The sequence below is a fragment of the Filicampus tigris genome, chromosome 12 (assembly GCF_054856515.1).
Source record: "Filicampus tigris isolate MCC_2025a chromosome 12, RoL_Ftig_1.0, whole genome shotgun sequence".
NCBI lineage: Eukaryota > Metazoa > Chordata > Actinopteri > Syngnathiformes > Syngnathidae > Filicampus > Filicampus tigris.
This window is the reverse complement of record NC_141228.1, coordinates 15,658,550-15,680,742: the sequence shown is the minus strand read 5'-3', so window position 1 is coordinate 15,680,742 and position 22,193 is coordinate 15,658,550. Positions and strand designations below refer to the sequence as shown.

General features: G+C 38.2%; 1 protein-coding gene across 2 annotated transcripts; it reads right to left on the bottom strand.

The window, feature by feature from the left end:
• Positions 1 to 505: 505 nt before the first annotated feature.
• Positions 506 to 20,252, bottom strand: gabrg3 (gamma-aminobutyric acid type A receptor subunit gamma3). 2 transcript variants are annotated; one of them, XM_086047980.1, is made up of 10 exons: positions 20,145 to 20,252; positions 19,881 to 20,008; positions 18,361 to 18,506; positions 14,976 to 15,043; positions 12,124 to 12,344; positions 9,960 to 10,042; positions 8,182 to 8,319; positions 7,891 to 8,043; positions 5,237 to 5,436; positions 506 to 4,822 (listed from the first exon to the last, which is right to left on the bottom strand). In XM_086047980.1, exons 2-10 carry the CDS (start codon positions 19,991 to 19,993, stop codon positions 4,541 to 4,543), a joined length of 1,404 nt encoding a protein of 467 aa, XP_085904106.1. In that variant the 5' UTR covers positions 19,994 to 20,008; positions 20,145 to 20,252; the 3' UTR covers positions 506 to 4,540. The 2 variants fall into 2 exon arrangements, with proteins under 2 accessions (XP_085904106.1, XP_085904107.1); XM_086047981.1 differs by lacking the exons at positions 18,361 to 18,506; positions 19,881 to 20,008; positions 20,145 to 20,252 and adding an exon at positions 16,225 to 16,297.
• Positions 20,253 to 22,193: the final 1,941 nt, after the last annotated feature.

Here is a 22,193-nt window from a genome sequence, read left to right as displayed (position 1 = left end):
TTCTAAGATTGTCTGTCTTTAAACATGTAGCCTTTAATTACTGTATACTCGCAGGTTCTTCTGGTAATGTATTGATATAATATATTGACAGACAGTATCCCCTCCACAAATAACACATTTGCATATATGTGCCAATCATATTTGACGTACGGGGTGATGGCCTGGTGCTGACTTAATTTGATTTCTTATCTTTGAGCGTTGTCTGCTAGCTTAAATACATGACCAACTGCTTTCGAAACGCATCGCTTTCTTGCATCAGTGCAGGGATATAATCATACTTGACTCCGGTCAACATTTGTAATGTCAGCCTCAAGAAGCCGCTTCAGCTTTCTTTGTGCTGTTGCCTAGAAACGGCCATGCCAGAGTCCGGCACTAATGTGCATTCATTAAACGGTATTATTCTGCATCCGGCGCCACCACAACATAATGGACAGTGTTGAATGTGCATTACGAGGTTATTCTTGGAGGCTATAATTACATCACAATGCACAATGACGACAAATGATTACACTTATAAAAAAAAACTTTATTACCCCACAATGTCGCCATAGTTATTCACACTTCAAAGTTTATCAAGGAAATGCACGACTCTGATCATGAAGAAAGCGAAAACAAAGCGGAGCGTCACGAAGCAGATGCTTAACAGCTCCCCGCCACTCGTGTGACAAAATAGGCGGCCCATTTACTGACTTTACTTTTAATACCAACGAGCACATTCTCAACGTTTGACCCAAGGTACACTATCAACACAGGAAAAAAAAGGCCACAAAATGGAAATAGGCGGAAATGCACAAACATGAGCACAAAATAAAAGCATCCGCGACACTTCTTTCGAGATGGCAAAGATTCTGACCTGTTCAAACAAGAATAGGTTAGGATTTTGTGGAACAAGTTTGAAAATCTGGGCTGGGGGATTTTGGAGGGCTTCAAAAAGTGCCTGTGTCCTGGTGAAAGAGGATGTCTGGTCATTTCTGGCCACCCGCAAAATACACCCTGGTAGTGGATGGTAAGTCCTGTCTTCCTATTTTGTCCAAAGAAGCATTTTTTTTTTTTTGCACGATTTTCGACTGAAATCTCATAGGATCACATTGCCTTCTGTGACGTAACGCTTACACAATAAAGAAACAAAACAAACAAAAAACATCCCACTGCAATGCTAAGCTAAGCAGCTCATTCCAACGCAGATGAAACTGCACTGAATACATGAAAACAAATCCCAGTGAGACACTTTGTGCTACTAGTGACTTAATGAAGCGTCTTTGGCTTACTTTCGCATTTTTTTAAGACAGTATAAACAAATAATATGGTATATTTAAAAAAACAAAAAAACATCCATTTTTTAATTTATAACATAACAATGTGAAAGAAATGAGCAATCGATTAACATCAATAATTGATTAGTGAGAATGTTACGAATATGGTCCAACTGAATATTATTGATTATGTGCATGCATGCGTGTATAAATCGTCAGAAGACGCATAGCACTATTCTGGCCTTATTGCATTGTCTAAAAAAAAAATAATAAAAAAAAAAGCTAAAACAATATGTTAAAACCAAATGATAGCTTAGCTATGTGATTTATGATCATGATGTACAATATACCAGTAATTAAAAACCTAAACATTATATCCATCCATTATCCAAACCGCTTATCCTCACAAGGGTCGCGGGCGTGCTGGAGCCTCTCCCAGCTGTCGTTGGGCAGTAGGCGGGGTACACCCTGAACTGGTTGCCAGCCAGTCGCAGGGCATACAAAGACAAACAACCATTCCCGCTCACAATCATACTGAGGGACAATTTAGAGTGTCCAATTAACCTACCCTAAACGTTACATTTAAATATAATTTTGATGTTGTCACGGCTAGGCTACAGGCTACCATTAGTTAGCATCTTAGCTCCGTAGTTACCTTGATAAAGTCCCACTGCGTAAGTACATGCTAACAATGTGTTGTGAACTTTGAATGCTATTCAAAACTTTTTTGAAGAAAAAAATGCTCAATTTTAAAGGCATTAAAACTACATGCTATCATAAGCTAGTCAGCAACTTAGCTAGCTAGTGACCTTTATAACATTATTGTTTATGTACATGGTCATAGTAATTGTTCTTAGAAGGGTGTATTTTTTTTTTCATTTATAGTTTTTTTCCCAAAAATTACATGTTGTGAGGCATTATAGGGAAATACGCTAAGCTACGATTAGATAGCAAGTCACATAGCTAGCTATTTACCTTTCTAATTTCAAGAATGTTGTCTGCAACGTAACTAGTATTCTGACAAAAAAAAAAATGTTGGCTAGGTATTTTCGGGATACTAGCCAACATGAGCCATTTAGCTACTCAGCAAGCTATTTACCTCTGTAACTTCTCATTTTTAAAGTAAAAATATGGTAATATATATTAATAAATAAAATAGTCATGTTAATTAATACTAGACATTCTCAGACAGGTGTTGAACTTTAAGATCTATTTGAAACTTGACCAAAATTGATATGTTAGCAATGTATTTTGTGCTACTGGCTAGTATTAGCAAGTCCGCAACTCAGCTAGCTATTCATCTTGATAACCTCTTGTTGTGTACGTACACATACTCTGGAGGGCGTTGAAAGTTGAGGATTTTACTATTATTGTGACAGTTTACTATTAGATAGATAGATAGCTAGCAAAGGCTAAGTGTGGTGTGCTGTAGTGTATTTATGAATCCTGTCTTAAAAGACCCAGCAAAACTAAAACTATACCAACAATAGCCCAACTAAATAACTAATACATCATTAGTGCTTTAGCAGGTAAAACATTTCTTCATCATATTCCTAAAATATTCATAATCTTATCATATACCTACAGTATTAAATATATTGAATATCACTAAAAGTATACCAAACTACTATTGTGGAAAATTTGTAACATACCATCAAGTTTGTTTTTATTAATTTATTAATAATTCCCTGATTTTTTTATGAGAACAGCACTGATTCGCAGTGTACCTGTACAGAATTATCGCTTCATGTAGAGAAATTTGCGAAAAATTTAGCAAAGCAATCATCAGCACTTAATGAAAATGCTAATTGCCATTTAACGTTTTCTTTTTTTTTCATTTTTTAAATGTGTATTCTTAAATTCTTATTAGAATTGATGAATCATTGATGAATCAGGCGCAATTATCCCTGAAAGTCTGTTTAAAGATGGACGCTACAGACCTACAAAACCAGGCCAGCAGCTGTCATGGAGCAAACATTTCCTTCTGTTCTGGATTTTTGTCTCCAACATGGTGTGCAAAGGACGTGAAGGCACTGAGAATGGTTTGAATGTTCTACATTGGATTCAAACGTCGAACCATCGCGGCTGAGCCTTCGCCGTCTTGTGTTCTAAAGATGAGCATACGCTGTAAATCAAAGCTAACCCCATTCCTGTTGCTAGCGCGTGCTTCTGTCGGCTAACACCTAATCCTAGTCGGAAAGGAACCAACTGCAAGCCTCATGCTTCTATGTTAACCAAGAAATTATATGTTAGTGAAGCATTTTAAGGTACGCGCTACAATTGGCAAGTTAGCAACTTTGCTAACTATATACCCTGATAACCATTTGTTGTGTAAGCAAGTACACCCTTGCAGTAGACATTCTCAGAAAGCTGCTGAACTATAAGCAGGCTACTATTTGAAAAAGTATTATTTTTACCCTACCATGATAAGTTAGTAAGGCAATTTAGGCTTCTGGCTACTATTAGCTAGGTAGGAAATTAGATAGACAATAGTAGATGATTTCAGGAGGATGTTGTCTGAAATGTAACCATTATTTTGATAAAAAATGTATATGTTGCCAAGGTATTTTATACCATACCATTAGCTAGATGGCAACTCAGATATCTATTTACCTTGGCAACGCTTTAATCTAAGATATAAAACACAAACCCCAACCTCTAATCCCAACCCTAAACGACGAAATTTAGGCTGTAACCATACCCAACCAATGGTTCTAACCACGATCCTAATGTGAATCCCCAAAGCGTAAACTTAACTGCTCAAGCTTTTAATAGGTATTAGTGTGTTCAAATATTTTTCCAATATGATATCTATATATTGATTTTTACCAATCTTGGGCGGGTTTGGAACATATCCACCCTAACCGATGTGCCTACATGGTGGCCATGTTGCCATCTGAGGCAATGCATGGAAATCAAAATGAAGTCAGTAATTTGCTAATTTCTCAACCGATTTTCATGACTTTTCATTTTTTGCCAATACCAAAATGTGGACTATCAATACAGGACAATTAAAAAGCAATATTCAAAAATATTTTTTAACTCTGAAAAGTTAATTCCAGTTCCCTTTTCATAATTATAGGGCATCATGTGCAACCAGTATGTGCCGGCATCCTATTTTGGGTTTTTTGTTGTCATCTACACTCAGAACCTGCTTATGCCTTTGCCCCTACTAGTTTAGCGTCGCCGTAGGCACGCACCTCAAAAGGGGCGTGCTATATTTGTTCATACAATATCTATGGTATGCCCATCTGTAGACGCCTGTCTGATGTCATTGTGAGGCGACGCTAAAGGTAGAGATATCCCACCCAGTAGACCACGTTGAACAGGAGGAAGGAGGTGGGGAAAAAGACCCTAGAATAGGCGTCCAGGTCCAGCAGGTCAACATGGATGCGTCCCCTCCGCCACGCACCATCTCTGCAGTCGTCGTAGCAACAGAAGAAGCTGCCGCAGTCTTTGCCGTCCAGACACTGCGAGGCGCACGTGTCGTCCAAGTCTTGCCAGTAGATGGCGTTGTTCAGGGCCACCACCGTGTGAGGAGGCCGCCTGGCGTCCAGGACTGAGTAGTTCTGGAAACCACACACGCGTGTACTTCACTCAAGCTTGAAACCAGAACTCTGATTTGAAACCGGACCCTGAAACCCTTGCCCAGGCTGAAACCCTCATTTTAAACCCTATCTCAATCCTGAAACCTTCATTTTCAACCCTTACTTGAAATCCGAATTCTGATTTGAAACCCTAACCCAGGCAGATCCCCACTTTGAAACCTAACCAGTGTTTAGAACCCTAATCCTTGTTAAAATCCTCATTTGAAACCCTAACTAAGTCTTGAAGCCCTCATTTCAAACCATAACTCTGACTTGAAATTCTACTCTGAAATTCTAACCCAGGCTGAGAACCTAATTCCTTGTTATTTTTTTATTTAATTATTTAATTGAAAGCCGAACAGAGATTTCTGGAGTGGTAAGGCGTGGTGTACTCACATGGCGTTTCCGGTCCATGCAGGTGGGCGTGCGGGTACAGCTAGAGTAATAGTTGAGGGTGGCGTACTCCATCAGGGCGGCGAAGACAAACAGGAAGCAGACGGTGACAAAAAGGTCCATTGCCGTCACGTAGGACACACGCGGCAGAGATGTCCTCGCCACCGTACTCAGCGTGGTCATCGTCAGCACCGTTGTGATGCCTGCAGGGAGTTGCAACATGTTTCAAAGTTGTGTTTCAGGCTGTGGTATTTAGTGGTAGGGTTTCAAATTTGTTCTGCTAAAACAGAGTTAAGGTCTTATGTCAAGAGTTTCAAGCCTGGGTTAGGGTGTCAGGGTTTTAATGTAGTGTTAGGGTTTCAAATGAAGTTCTCAAAACAGAGGTGGGTTTTAAATTAGGCTGTCGAATTGGGGTTTCAAACCTGAGTTAGGGTTTTTAGTTAGAGGTTCAAACCTGAGTTAAGTTTTCAATTCTGTCTCAGGAGTTCAAACCTGAGTTAGGGTTTCAAGTCTATGTCAGGGTTTTGAACTAGTCTTTGGGTTTCATATTAAGTTTTCAAGACGGTTAGAGTTTTAGATTAGGTTGTCAAATTAGAGTTTCAAACCTGAGTTTGGGTTTCAAGTTAGGGGTTCAAGTCTGTCAAGAATTTAAACTAGTGTTAGGGTTTCAAATTAGATTTTAATCCTGATTTAGAGTATAATTATTGTATTAGTATAAATATGCGTCCATAAAATCCAAAATGGGGTAAATTGGGGTGATGATCAATCTTGTTTTTTGGGGGGCTGGGATACTAAGCCATGTGGATTTTTTTTTTTTTTTTTTTAACATTTTTTTTGTTTTGCTTTATTTTTCTTTCCTGAAGGATGAACATGAAACCTTGCATGGTTAGTAGTGTCCCTATCTGAATTATTATGGCAATACTTGGCGATGCCATGCGGCTTACATTTTTGCAATAGATTTTTTGGGGTGGAATTGTTTTTATAGACACTACTCAATCAAACCAGGCTACTATATTTCAATATTGGTGGCACTTGTATTTTTTTTAAAGTCATATTTGGAATCCAAATATCTTTGGACTTTGATGTGCGGCTAATTTCATGACCGCACGTTGTGTTCAAGTACGGTTATGTCCTCTCATCAAGTCGAATGGTTAAAAGCTGTGCCGGAGCACTTTTATGAATGATTTCATTTGTAAACTTAGCTTGTCTGTACGCAATATCTACTTAATGTCATCCACTCTTCCTGGAACGTCCGTGCGTGATTCCCTCCCTACCTCACTCCCTCGTCCGTATGCCCACGTCGCCATGGCAACAAGCTATTTTGGGCCTGCATGCCCCCGTGTTTCCTTTTTGATTTACTCTGGCCTGTTCACAGGAAGCACCTGGACACCCCGCACGCCCCAAAGAAAAAAAACAAAAAACAATCCTAGTGACACTTTTATTCAGTTATTTTATTCAATTATTAGGGTTTCAAGTTAAAGGGCATGGTTTCAAGCCAGGGTAAGTGTTAAGGTTTAAAATCAGGATTTCCCTCCAAGGTTAGGATTCTAGTCAGGGTAGAGTTTTAAACAAGGGTTAGGGTTTCAAATTCATGTTTAGGATTTAAAAGTAGGGTTTTGAATTTTGTTGTCAAGCCTGTGTTAGGGTTTCGAACAAAGTAGCAGTTCAAGATAGGGTTTGGGGTTCACATTAGGGTTTGAAGCCCGAGTTTGGGTTTCATATTAGGGCTTCAATCCTGAGCTAGTGTTTCAAAGAAGTGTTAGGGTTTGAAATCATTTGATTTCAAGGTAAGCTTTCAATTTCGGTATCAGATTTAAAGTTAGGCTTAGGGTTTCAAATTAGAGTTTCAAACCAGTTAGGGTTTGGGTTCCAGGTCTGGATTCAGGATTAAGTGTCTGAGCCTGGGTTAAGATTTCAAGAAAAGATTTCAAAATGAGTTCTTTGAAGTAAAATAAATATGGACCACTTGTTCGGGTTTCAAGCCTGGGATGCAAAGTACAAAGAAACATGCATGGTACACCAGTATAGTTTCAAATTCGGGTTTCAAGACAGAGATAGGGTTTCAAATTATGGTTTGAAGTCAGGTTTAATTTTTTTAAGAATGGTGAAGGTTTCACTGCTGGGTTAATGTTTCAAATTGCCGTTTAGGTTTAGGGTTTCAAAAAAGGGTTTGAAGCTTGGATTTGGGTTTTAAATTTGGGATGGGAGCTTGGGTTCTGGTTTCCAACTAGAGGTTCTCGAGGCAGGGTTAACGTTTCAAATTCAGGTTTAAGATCAGGATTAAGGTTTCAGAAAAGGGTTTTCAAATTAGGGATGTAAATCAAGGTTAGGGTTTTAAGTTAGGGGTTTAAGACTGGGTTAGGGTTTCAAGGGTTTTAAACAAGGCTTAGCACTTCAAATAAGTGTTTCAAGGCAGGGATATGGTTTCTAAATTGGGTTAAGGTTTCAAATTGGGCTTTAAGGCTTGGTTTAGGGTTTTAAATCAGGAAGTGTTTCAAACAAGGGTTAAGGCTCCAAATCAGGATTAGGGTCCCAAATGTTGGTTTCAACGGTTTCAATCAGGGTTAGGTTTACGAATCAGGTTTAGAGCCAGCATGAAGGTTTCAAATCAGTGTTAGGGTTTCAAAGAAGGTTTATGGTTGGAAGTCTTATCTGACCCAAAGCGGTCCTGGCTGGCGTGGCGTCCTTCTTGATCCAGAAGGAGACCCAGGACAGGACCACAGTGAGGATGCAGGGGATGTATGTCTGGATGGTGAAGTAGCCCATTCGCCTCCTCAGGTCAAAGTACACCGTCATCACCACATAGTCGCCTGCAGGGGGCGCACGCCAGCACCCAAAATATAAACACACTTACCGAGCATATCCAGCATTGCGATACCCACTGAACCCAAGTCTCACTCCTTTTTGAACTATACGACTTTGGGTGACGTTTGGACTTTTGGGCTTACCGGCTGTGGTCTTGATGATGTCGGTGGTGTTCCTGAGACCCATGAAGTCAAATTGGTAGAGGCGCCAGGACTTTTGGTCAGATGCCTCCACCGAGTTCCTCCTCCACTTGTAGATCATCTCGTCTCGCGGGTACCCGTCTGCAACGGTTCCAAAACAGCGGGTGACCCTTGGTCAGATGTGGTACGCACACAGTGCTTATGTGCAAATACTTGTGTAAAAAAAAAAAAAAAGTCTGGTTAGAGTCGAAGTACATATTAAACTATTTCATATGAGTAAATAAATATGTAACTTTACAAAATCCGTACTCCATCTGGCTTAGTGCCTTTCATACTTGGGTTGCTATCTTGGTCTTTGTTAGCCCAGGATGGACTTACCATGATTAGGCAAACACAGGCAATTGCCCTGGGCCCCAAGATGTCCAGGGGCTCCCAGTTGTCCCATTAACACTATTTGATAAGGTTTTCTTCAATTTAAAACAATTACTACTGTCTTAAAAACACATCGAAATGGAGAGATGTGAGATGCTAACATCTTAGCAGTTGTTATTTGTTAGCATGCTATCTTATATTATATTATAACCAACCAGAGCAATAAAACAGCTTCAGCAGATGGATCAGCTTCCATATTGCCTGACAGTTACATTTCAAATGAGAATCGATGTTAACATGCTAGATGCTAACGTGCTAACAGTTGCTATGCCACCGACTGTAGGCTATACTCCAATTTAAAATAATGATTACTGTCTTGGACTTAAAAAACACAAAATGCACAAAGTGATGCTAACATGCTAACAATTGGTATACTAACATATAACTGTTATAACATAAGATGTTAGTATACCAACTGCTTGCATCCTATCTTGTTATATCAAGATAGCAATCAGAGCAAAGAAACTGCTTCGGCAAATGGATTAGCATTTTCCATCTTGCCTCACAGTCACGTCTCAAATGAGAATAGATGGCAACATGCTAGATGCTAACGTGCTAGTAGTTGCTATGCCATCTACTGTCTACTGTACGTCCAAGCGGACTGCATATCAGCATTGTAATGAGTTGATTAGTGGAAAAGCGCCAGAGGCACATCCCCCCACTCATTGGGATGGACTCTACGAGTAGAGGATGGAGTGGTTACCACGGCAACGGCTGTCACATCCGCTGACTTTCTTAAGTAAAGGTAAATTGCATTGAGTTTCTCCCCTGACGGCTTTCATTACATTGGGCGACGGCTTGCTCAGAAGCGTCGTCAGGCATGGAACAGTGTCCATTAAAATTACATACTGTATATTTTTATGTGGTTCAAGTAATTTATACCAAATTTAAGTAAATTGTACACAGTTGAATTAAATTGTTTAAATTAAATTGTGTATAATTTAATACAATTATATAACATTTTATTATAAGATTATAGACACAATTTATACAATTTTACAGTGAAAGTTCAATTAAATCATGTCAAATATGAAAGGAAATCATGTAGCATGAAATTGTAAATAAGTTGTATACATTTACATAAAGTAATTATATAATCATGTTTGTCTTTGTTTGGATTAATGTGTTATCACTGTTATTACATTTATAAAATTAACTGAAATGAATAAACTGTCAGATCAGAAATAAAATAAAATAAAACATTTGTCTATTGGGATTATTGTTTGTATAATGAACAACTTTAACAAAGGGATGACTTGGCAACAAATACTGAATCTTGAAATTGTATAAAATGAAATCAAGTTATACACATTCAAATTGTGCAAAAAAAGTCAACGTTGCATACTCACAGCTGGAGAAGATGAGCGGACACGAGTGTTCGTCCATGGGAAAGTTGTGCAGCTGCAGCTGGCACTCTGCATTTATGGTAAGTCTGCAACCACACGTTAGGCTAATCCACAATAGCAATCAATATGCAGAAATTACATCCTACTCGCCAAAGATGCTTATTATTAAATGAACGGTGGTACCTTGTGGTATGAGTGACTCGATTTATGAGTTTTTCAAAATACGAGATGTCGTTTGGCCGGGTTTTTGCTTTGATTTGTGAACAAAAATTCGAAATGTAAAGCATTGAACTTGTTTCTCAAGGCACCACCGTGTTAATGTGTGCGATTGCTACAGAGCAGCTTTGCTAATCAAAGTTTGGTTGTAACAAATTTTGCTCTGACCAACCAATCAGAGGACAGGAAAAAAAAATAATTATTATGGGAGGCAATTTTGAAGCGTGACTGGTTCAAGAAATAGCCCCATTTCTAATTTAGTGAAGTTACATGGACCGGCACAACTGATTCTGATGGCAGCATGTACAGGCTGAAATCTGATTGGACAAAAAAAATCCAACATCTACATACTTGTACTGGAGGTGGTGCACCTAAGAGAATCACTACCAAATGAATATAATACACTGTTTAGGATAAATTATTACAATTTCAGGGGATGGATATTTAAATTTTAGGTTCTAAATGAAGTCTAGTGCTCCTAAAAGGCCCCGCTAGAATTAAAATGACATGGCAGAATCCTCTTGAAACTTTTTGTTCCAGCTTTGATACTTCCTCCAAATGCGTAAAATAAATAAATAAATAAAACTTCCAGATCAACTTTGTACTCCTACAAAGTTCAGCCGTAATGGTTGTGAAACAAGAAGGCGTGTGATTTTTTTTTTTTCTAACCCGGCTAAAGCTGAAACAAATGTCATCTTTGTTTGCTCTCGCCACGTCAGAGTATTTTATATCCACTGACATTTCATCGTCTGCTTCTCATGCAATCTCACTGCAATATTACCCCCTTCAAAATGCATAAAAGAAAATTCCCACATAACTCCACGAGGCCGGAATACGACCTTATTTGATGTTTGTTGTTGATGTCTACCGGGATCGAGGTGAATCTCAGAGAGGCGATAAAAAAAAGCACAAAGAGACAGGATATGGTACAGTCACTGGATTTCTTGGGTAGTTAATTACCAAGGGAAAAAAGGCACATTTTCTCAGACTCACACAGGAAATTTTCTCCAACATAGTGAGCGGTTGATCAATTAGTTTTGAGTTCAGCTCACATTAAAAACCTTGAAAGCATGTGCTACTTTAGTTCACTTTATGACCAACATGATTACATTGTACATTTTAAAAAAGTAGTGGCCACTTTTCATTACCTTACATTAAAATGAGGATCAGGATTAGGTTGCCACGGAAACACTTTTCAACCACGTGCGCATACGTAAGCGTATTTGTGACCCAAAAACCAGACCAAACAGAAAATGATCTCAGCTTTCCAGTGATATTGCAACCATTGTACTACGCTACTCCTAACATTATTATTACTCATTACGTCATACGACGGTGAGAAAACCAAAAGACCAAGGATGACCTTACTATTTTTGTGGCTTTTTTCAAATTGTATATATTGATAGCACACACTTTGACGTTTACAAAAAAGTCATGAAAATTGGTTGAGAAATGAGCAAGTAATGGCTTGTTTTCAATGTCCACGCATTGCCTGATGGGAAAGTCGCCTCTGCCAACATGGCCGCCGCGTAGGCATGACAGTTAGCCATGCTGCTGCACTGCACTGGTATATAACTGTGATTAACATGCATTACACTATTTGGATGATTGGACCAATTCAGGGTATTTTGGAGGTCATGGACTCTATAGCATAGCGACTGTTGCTAGCAAAGCAACTGTTGCTATGGTAGTTTGTGGGCATTGTTTATGGTAAATCCCGCAGATTCCCGGCGTAATCTTAGCTCATGATAACTTTTAACAATTGTTTTTGCTATATTTTGAGAGAACTATTGACGTCTTTGTTGAGCCACAATGTTTATTTCGTGAAAATGAAACTTTTTGTTGATGAAGGAGGTAAAGTTTGACCTACTGAACCATCACGGCCTCGTATGTCAGAATGTACCTGTGCGACTTTTGACTCATTTTTCTATGCCGGTTCACATTTGTTTACCTCAAGGTGTAAAGTATCTTGCCGTCGTTCCATATTCTGAGCAGCTGATTCGGCATGGTGATCCAGTGGGCGTCGGCGTTCTTGGAGTTCCTGAAGATGGTGTCGGGCAGCCAGATGAGGCCCACCATGTTGCTGTTGAGCGTCAAGATCTTCATGGTGCTGTTGTAACGCAGACGGCTGTCCGTCCACGTCTGCGCAAAGATGATGTCGATTTGGTATTCCTGGAAGAACCAACACAGGAAGACTTGTCGGAATCCTGATGGATTGTAATTAGGCCCTCTTGGAATTAATGTCATTATTCTTCATCTCGCGAGTAATGCACGAAAAAGTCATTTCGGTGTGAAGCGGCCATTTCTCACATTGAAGCACCCCCTGGAAAGTGTGAAAAAGTGAGACACCAATTACACCAGTAGACATAAAATTAAGGTGAACGTATCTATCATAACATGAAGCACAAAAAAAGTCTCAAACCCGGACGCTTAACCTCAAACAGAAACTCATCCATTTTCGTTTGGATCAGCCATTTTTCACTCAGTTGTGCCCCATCCAAAGTTAGAATAAATAAGTCCCTGACACCAGCTTCACCAATCGACACAAAATTGGGTGGACAAGTCAATCCTAACCTGACGCATAAAAAAGTCTTAAGGACCAATACTGAAAATTAAACAGGAAGTCAGCAATTTTAGTTAGAATCAGCCATTTTTTACTCAGTTATACCCCATGGAAAGTGACAAAAAATTTGTACCCGACATCAGTTTCACCAATCGAAACAAAATTGGGTAGACATGACTATCATAACAGGATGGGCAAAAGAGTCTCAAGGGCCCATGCGCGAAATTCAACAGGTAGTCAGCCATTTTGGTTTGAGGTAGCCATTTCCCACCCATAAGCACCCAACGGAAACTTGGAAAAAATTTGACCTCAACACTAGTTTCACCAATTGACACAAAATTCTGTGGACTTGTCTATCAGACCATGATGCATGAAAAAGTCTCACATGCTTGAAATTGAACAGGAAGTTGTCTATTTTAACTTAAACTTTAATTTGAAAGTAGCCCCCCTCTGGGAAAGTTTGAAAAAAAAAAAAAAAAAAGCACCCAACACCAGATTTACCAATAAACACGAAATTGAGTGGACATATGTATCATAACATGACACACGAAAAAGTCTCCAGGACCTATGCTCGAAATTGTACAAGAAGTTGTCCACTTTGGTTTGAATCAGCCATTCGACACTCAGCTGCACCCCTGGAAAGGTAGACAATCACCTTGACGATTCGCCATGAGGGGCTTGAATTACTGCTATTATTATTTTACCGCTAAGTGAGGCAAGTAAGCAGAACATCCCCATGGCAACAGTTTCTTTGCGTCACACTTCCGCCTCCTACAGCTTCCCAAATATTTTCATTTTGCATTTGACCTTTGGCCAAAACCACTTAAGTAGAAGGCTAATTACAAGCATGTCTACAATCAACGTGAGCATGGGGCGCTGGCAACCTTTAATTGTGCGCCACCGCAGGGATTGGAAGAAGAAAAACAGAACATTATCACATATATAATGGTGGATGGAATAAATGGTGCCAGTGTGAGAGTGCATTTGCGAAGGTAGATTTCATAAAGGACCAGATATTTCCAGCCGGCTAATCTACGGGATGGTTTCTCACTAGATGGAGACGGACACGAGGGCGGGAGGTGATTGATTGCCTCCCCCGCTGATCGGTTCTCAAAAATCCACCAAAGTAAAAGCTTTTGGTAGGCAACAGAAAAAAATAAAAGGTGGAGGTCATAATGCTCAACTCAACTTTATTCATAGAGCACTTTAAAAACATGCAAAGTGCCGTTCATAAACTAAACACAAGACATATAAAAAGAAAAACAGTAAATACAATAAAAACACCAAAACAATGACGAGTCTCATGCTGAGTCGAAAGCTAAAGAATAAAATTGTTTTTGAGACGAGTTTTCATTGGAGCGATGTGCTCCCTCCTGCGAGCTCCAGTTAGGAAACGAGCAGCAGAATTTTGGACCAACCGCAGATGCTTGAGGTTGGACTGCCTGACTCCAAAATAAAGTGCATTACAGTAATTCAGTCGAGATGTAATGAAGGCATGGGTTACTGTTTCTAAGTGCTGTTGTGAAACAAGAGCAGACATACTCTTATACAGTAACACTTGAAAATGAGCCATGTCTTGATTTGAACAGCGCATAGAGCTAAATTTGGGTGAATGTAAAGAGTTACAATTATAGAATGTAGAAGAATGGTGGTCTTGTTTTGTTCCTGTGATTGAACAAAAGCTCTGAGTCAGATATTAAGGTATGTCACGCACATCGTTTTTGTATCGCCACGCAAGAGCTTATGGTAATAAACGGCTATTAGTCCTTTCATTGTGAAATCCTGAAAGTAAAATGAAATTGTTCTCATTGTGTGCCGGCAACCCTGAAACAATGATGGAAGTGGAATGAGAAGCAATATGACCTGATATTATGTCTTTTTTTAAGCAATAATGCAAAAGAAGGAAAAACGTGATGAGATAATTTTTCCTTGAAGCAAACTCGGAGGCAATTTGGAGTCTCATGGAACTTAATGTACAATTTGTAAATGGCAAAGACAATTTAGTCTCATTTAACCTAACATGGGTTTTTGCAATACAATACAATACAATACCATTTTATTTATGTAGCGCATTTCATAACAGCTAGAGCTGTAACAAAGCACTTTACAAACAATACAATAAATAGAACAAAAACAATAAAGGGCCGTGATTGTCAAAAACATCCGAGACAATTTCTGAGCCTCCAAAAGTGCAGAAATAAAATCCACTATATTTAACTGTAGATATGTTTGTGACTTACCATATTAATGGAGGACACGGGTCCGATGCTGTTGACAAAAATATCCACGTCGATGACCGTTGGCTTCACTGTTGAGGAGGAAGAGAATGATAATTAGTGGAGAAGTGTGTCATTCACGTTGGCCACTTCTGGATATTTTTGTGGCAAACATGCAACGTGAAGGAGCACTTAAGGCCAAGAGAACACTCACTACTTTGCATGCCCGCAAATGTGACCTACACTTCACATGAGCAAACCAATCTCGGATAAAATCTATTGCATGTATGTAGACGGACATCTCATGTTCCAAAACAGACCACATCCTAAATGCAAGCTATCTCTCTCTCTCTATTTCTTTCGTCTATCTACGAAAGGGATGAATCTCGTGATCCAAAGCATAACACGTCCTGTTTGACATCTACTGTGTGCATGTTGCAAGTCGAGTGTGTTGTATGTTGTATAGAAAGGACAACAATGTGTTTTAATTTCGTCAATAAAGCCGCTTTAATGTGGAACGTCAAGCCGATCGATTCCACTCAGCGCGAGCAAGAGAAAGGCAGAAGCTTCTTTCTTTTGCTGTCTTGGTCTCCTTCTCAGACTGCGGGATAATCCACCTTTGATTTCCAATATAAACTCATCAAAGCAGGTGGATTAACTTTGCTTTTCTTTTTCTTTTCTTCTTTTAAATAAAAGAACAAACGGCGTGGAAAATCACTATCACACAGAGAAATGCTTCACTGTTTTCCTTAGGACACCTGGGGATAGCTGGCTAGCTAGTGGCTATCTCTAGATGCTAACCTAGCTCTATATGGAGTCCCTTTGTGCTCCTTTGGGTGTGAGTTTTGCTTTGTCGCCGCTTCTTGTGAGTGTTTCTATTTTGTATTTGTGTGTTGTTCTGTTCATTAAAACAAATTCTCTTGAGACGAGGGCAAAAGCACATAGCATTTATCAGCAAATATTGTGGGTTGTTGAAAGAGATGGCTATACATTCTATGTCTGGTTGTAAAAATAGGAAAGTTGTTAAAACTTTGAAATTGTGTTCTCATTTTAATGTTTTCAATGTGTCTTAGTTTTTATTTAGGACCGCTGGCATTTTTTTTTTTTTTTTTTTGCATTCTATGTTTTATTCTGTTAAATTTGCTGTCTGTCATGTATCATATCTCTTCTGTGTAAAGTTATGGTCCGTGACATACAATTTGTTAATTAAAAAATGTGTTAATAAACACAACTACAATAAAGTTAAACAGCTGAAAGTGTAAAAATCACATACTCTAATAGACCAGACCTGTCACACAACATTCGAATTAAAGTCCTCTGTCCACAAAAAGCTGCTCAAAAGTCCTATCACGCCAACAGGAAGTAGAAATCTACCAAAATAAAAGTAGCAGCAGCATTAAATATGACATATTTCACTGAGTGCTTAGTGAAGACATGTCCTCTTTTGTCCTTTGTCTACAAAGCACTGCTTGAGAATGCAAGCAAACCAAGAAGAAGTAGAAACTTACCAATACAAAAAAGCATTAAGCCCACTAAACGTGGTTTATTGCACACTAGACGGTAAACTGAGTGAAGCTTCTTGTCTAAGCCTCTGATTAGCTAGATTCAAAATATGTCGATAGCTAGCGGCTATCTCCAGATGGCTACGTAGCAGATTACATATTCACTGAGTACTCCTTCTTAAGTTACAAAAACACTCATCAAAGTCCTTTGTCTACAAAAAGCTGCTTGAGAGGCCTATCAAGCCAACGGGAAGTAGAAACCCACCCAAATAAAAGCAGTAAGAGTGCACATGACTTAATTCACACTTGAAGGAAAACTGTGTCAAACTGCTATGTCGCCTTTTCGTGTTTGCCGCAGACTGGTTAGATTACAAATTAGTCATTAGAATTAGTTGACAACTAAGTGGCTAGTTAGCGGCTAGCTCCAGATGCTAATGCAACAGTCTATATCTTTACTCTGTGCTACTTGTCATCAACAAAAACCATAAAGAAAAACTTGAATGCCCCAGCCCAGTCTCGCAAGGTCCAAATCGGAGTGGTTTGTTCACAGAGAGCATCTGGGATTAATAGTGAGTAAATAACAGCAATGAAAGTGGAAGAAAGAGTCAATCAATCAATCAGTGTCATCTATGGGAGAGCTTCTGACAGGGCAAGGTGTGTCGCCATGGCGATGAAATAGCCATCTGCTGCTGCGCGTGTGATGGACAGAATCAAAGGCGTCGTGATGGTTGTCCTTGTGTGAATTTGACAAAAGTATTGGGACACCTACATGAACTGAATAGCCAACATAATTTTATAGCATGGTGGTACCTGACTTACAAGTGGCCCAGCAACACTTAACCATATTTACAATTTTATGTGCACCTATGGATAAAATAGCATGCACAGCCAGGCTGTTTTGCAACCTGTAATGGAAAAGCGCCTTAACAGATCAACCCGACTCCAGCACTACAATAAGCTCCTCAACTCACATCCACATATTGTAGTTCTTTGCCACCAAGATGCTACAAGATTTTGGTAAGGCGCTACCTTGCCTAAATGATTCTCCTCAACTCATTTCAACAAAGTTCCTCATCACCAAGACGTCACAAGATGACACCAAAGCACTACCTTTGTCTAAATCAAGCTCCTCAATTTACTTCAACACAGTTACTTGGTACCAAGATGTCACAAGAGGTCAGCAAAACATTACTTTTGTCTAAATGAAGCTCCTCAACTCATTTCAACATTGTTCCTCAGCACCAAAATGCCACAAATGGTGGCAAGGCACTATTTTTCTCTAAACAAAGCTCCATGACTCATTTCAACATATTTCCTTTTCCACCATGATACTACAAGATGGCAGCAAAGAACTCTTTTTGTCTCAATGAAGCTCCCAACTAATTTCAACATAGTTCTTCGGGACCTAGATGCCACACAATGGCAGCAAAACACTACTTTTTTCTAAATTAAGCTGCCCAACCATTTTCAACATATTTCCGTACCATTATCAATCAATCAATCAATCAATCACATTTTATTTATATAGCACTTTTCATACATAAAAATGCAACTCAAAGTGCTTTTATGATGCTACAAGCCAGCAACAAAACACTCTTTTTGTCTAATTGAAGCTCCTCAACTAATTTCAACATAGTTCCTCGTCACCAAGATGACAGAGAAGCACTACTTTTGTTTCAGTGAAGCTCCTCAACTTATTTCAACATTGTTCCTCACCACCAAGATGCCGGCAAAGCACTACTGTCTAATGTCTGAATGAAGCTCAACTCACTCCAACATAGTTCCTTGGCAGCAAAGCATTACCTTTGTCTACATGAAGCTCCTCATCTCACTTCAACATAGTTCCTTGGCTGTGGGGGTTGACCACAGCAATATTATTAATAAAAAAAAGTAATCCTAATAATGACCTCCAATGTCAGGCCTGAGCTTGCGGTCGTAATCTTTGAGGAGCTCGTTGAGGATTTCCGTGGCGTCCGACTGTTGAGATTTGGATGCCAACATCTGCTGGACCGTCACGTCCTCGTAGTCCTCGTTGTAGTCGGACGTCACACACCTAAACACACACACAAATCGGATATAATCAATACGCTCATCCATAGACAAAATGCCCATTTTCAGCTTTTGCGCCTACAAAAATAAAGATCTCATGCTTTTGTTGTATAGATCTATTTCTGTCTATGTATTGTTCTTGTTATTTTTAAACAATCAGCTTGTGCTGCTGAGAAGAAAAAAAAAAAGATTTTCCCCTCTGTGGATCACGAAAGGATCATTTTATTTAATCCAGCGTTGTAAAGTGGCAGATATTTTCAAAGTTGGAAACTGTCCATGGGCATTAATGGGGATACAGTCGACCCCTGCATACTTGGTGTTCGGCATATTCGCAGATTTTCTTTTTTCAATTTAAAAAATAATTTTTAAAAATATTTTCGTTGTTCCGGGATGTAGCCCCACTGTCCCCCCACCCCACCCCCCGGAGTTAACTGTAAACAAGAAATTGATGACATAAGAATGACATGTTTTGTATTTAACCCAAACCACACAGCTTTGCTTTAAGCCTAGTTAGCTTAATGCTAGTGCAGAATGAAAAGATGCCATTGGCAGGATAACGAATAGCACTAGTGGAGTGATGTTATAACCCTTTTAGCATTGAATATTTGAACACAGTGGACAACATGTAGACAGATAATATAACAATACATATAGGCATGTATATATTCTTTATCCTCTGTGAAGAACCACTAATGTTACTGCGGGTTACTGAGCAATTATGATGATTCATGTACTGTATGTTCTTGTCTGCATTATACTGACCCCAGGTTGCCAAGGAGTGCACAGCAGTTGGAGTAGCGCAGTGACCATTAAATTGAAGCAAAAATTGTTCCAAAACTGTAAAATCTTTATATATTTTTTTTATTATAGTGCTGCTTATTAAAAAAAGTAACTACCATTTTTTGGGGCAAGGCTGGAAAAGATCAAAGACTTTTCCATTCATTTCAATAGGAAAGATGAAGTGAGATCAGTGTTTTGAGTTTGCTCACAGAACGGATTAAACTTGTATCTCAAGGCATTACTATATTTAAAAGGACAACTTAAAGCCACTAGAAACCCTAACTTTTGAAACTGAACCCTTGAAAATCCTACCTAAAACCCCTGAACCTAACGTGATCCATTTTGCATGGATGTTTGCTTACGACATAACATTTTTCTTTTTTTATGATACATTTCCATTAAATACCCCTCAAATCCCTGTTCACATTCATTCTCATGGGAGGTTTCCAATTTGTGAAATTTACAAAATTTCCCATCTTAACTTCTAATGGAAATTTACCACCAACTTTTAGGACTTTTACAGCAAATTTTCAACCATCTTTTTTACCCCAATAACATATTGTATTTTTTTTTTTTTTAATGAATATGAGTAACGCACCTTGCATTGAGAGCCACGAGGAAGAGGAGGAACGAAGGCAACCAGGTGGAGTTCATACTGGCCCACTGGTCTTTTGCGACAAGTTTTTCCAAGTCCTCCTGGACCTTCTTCATCCTATTCGCATTTCCCTGAAAGACATTTTTTGTTTTCGATTCATATCCAAAACGCCGGTGTTGCCCGGCTTTTGTGCGCAGCGTCGGCACGCGTCCTCCTCCTCCTCTTCATCATCCACATGCCAAAAGTGGGCTGCGCATCATAGCATACGAGAGGCAGGTGCAGGTGGCAGGGGGGAAGAGGTGTAACTCTCCTTCTTCCTCCTCCTCCTCTTCTTCCTCACGCGTCTGACACACAAGCTTGCAACAAGCCAGGAGCGGATGTACTGGAGACGAGTGTTACCCCAGGTGGCCAGAGGGGGGCGGGGCAGCTTTATTTTGAATGGGAGGGAGGAAGAAATTCAGCAGTATTTTTTTTTTTAATGACTTATATTGTTGTTGTTTATTGTTGTAGTAAGATGAATAATATTATTTTTTGATAGTAAAAATAATAATAGGTGTAGCAATGATTAGAAAGTTCAATACTCCATGGATTTATCTGCATTTTTTACACTCATGAAGTATCCCTCCTAACATGAACACTTTAATTCACGTAGAATTGTCATGACAAAAAAAAAGAACTCATAATGCCTTAATTAAAACAATATCATAATTTTATTTAAAATAAATATTACCACATTAAATAAATAGTATGACTGCATTTTAAAAACAATACTACTTTATTATTATTATTTATTTTATTTTTTTACAAATATTATGACTATTTGACAAAAATAAGACTTTAGTTTAAAAGTAGGGTTATTTCAAAATAATATGACTATTTTTTTATTTTATTTTTTTTATGAATTTTATGGAGGACTTATGATTTTTTTTTCCTGGAAATATAACAAATTTTCCTCAAAGTATTATATCTTCATTTGCCACAAAATTACATTTATTTTCCTGTCAAAATATTGTTTTCCATCTCCAGCTATTACAACTTTATTCTCAAAATCTTATTATTTAACTTTTTTGACTGTCCTTTCATAATTATTTTCCAATGCTTATGATTAATACTACTTGTAATAAGCGGTGTATAAATGAACAAAAATACATGAATAGTCATACATGTTATGCATTTATATAAATGTTGACATTCATAAAAAGATGTGTGATTTCCTTGGAGTATTACGGTTCGATTCACATAAAATAGTTTTTAAATCGTAATATTATTTGCTTCATGTGCCAAACTGTTCTGACTGTATTCTTCTTGAATTATGTGAATTATATTTCAATATAATTAATTAAAGAAAAATAACCGTAATATTCCATACTTTCTTTTTGAAAAATCATGTGAAAAACGTTTTTTTTCCAGTCAAATTCTACCACTATTTTCTTGTGAAATTACAATTTTTTTCTCTCTCAATATTACAGCTTTCTTTTCAAACAATTATTACTGCATTCTTGTTGAAATTATGTACTTTTTCTCTCTAAATACTATGATGACTCTTGAAGTAGTCTGGCTTTTTTTTAATGAAATTCTTTTTTTCCCCCTCAAAGTACATTTTTCCTCTCCTTTTTCGCGTCATGAAATATGATTCTTTCAGCAAAATAATACTACTTATAAGAAAATTACAACTTATCGTCTAAACAAAAATATGTAAATACTTTATCAAATTACATGTCACGTTAGCTATCAGAATACTTCTTAGCTGTTGCCTCCCTCTGCTGGTCAGAATAAGGACTTGCAAAGAACACACACAGACACACACACGCACACGCACACACATTCCTTCACAAAAATGCAATACTGTGGACAATCCATGTTTTTCTCTTATTTCCACTGCTTGAAGTGCAAAAAGAAATAAATATGATACTATTTACCTTTAAAGTCTATTTTTTTCAATATACAGAGTTATATATTTATTTTTGGACAAAAAGTCTTTTTTTTTCCAAGGAAAATGTGATAATATGAATAACAATAGTCTTTTTTTTCACTGGAAAGAAATTCCAATGTCTGTTTTTTTTAGCATTTTTTTTTAGAAGTTTTTTATAAGAACTCTGTTATTTTCAAGAAAGTCAGATTCCAACAAAACGAAATTAATACAAATTGTCATTAGTGTAAAAAAATGAACACTCAGACGATTGAACAACAACAACGTTGATTCTCTTTTGTTTGCCCCTCTATGGTGTTTTGCATTGTGTGTTAGCATTCAGCTAATGGACATTCGGAAGATATGTTGTGTAATTGATTATATCGTCGCTGTTCTGTAAAAAACGT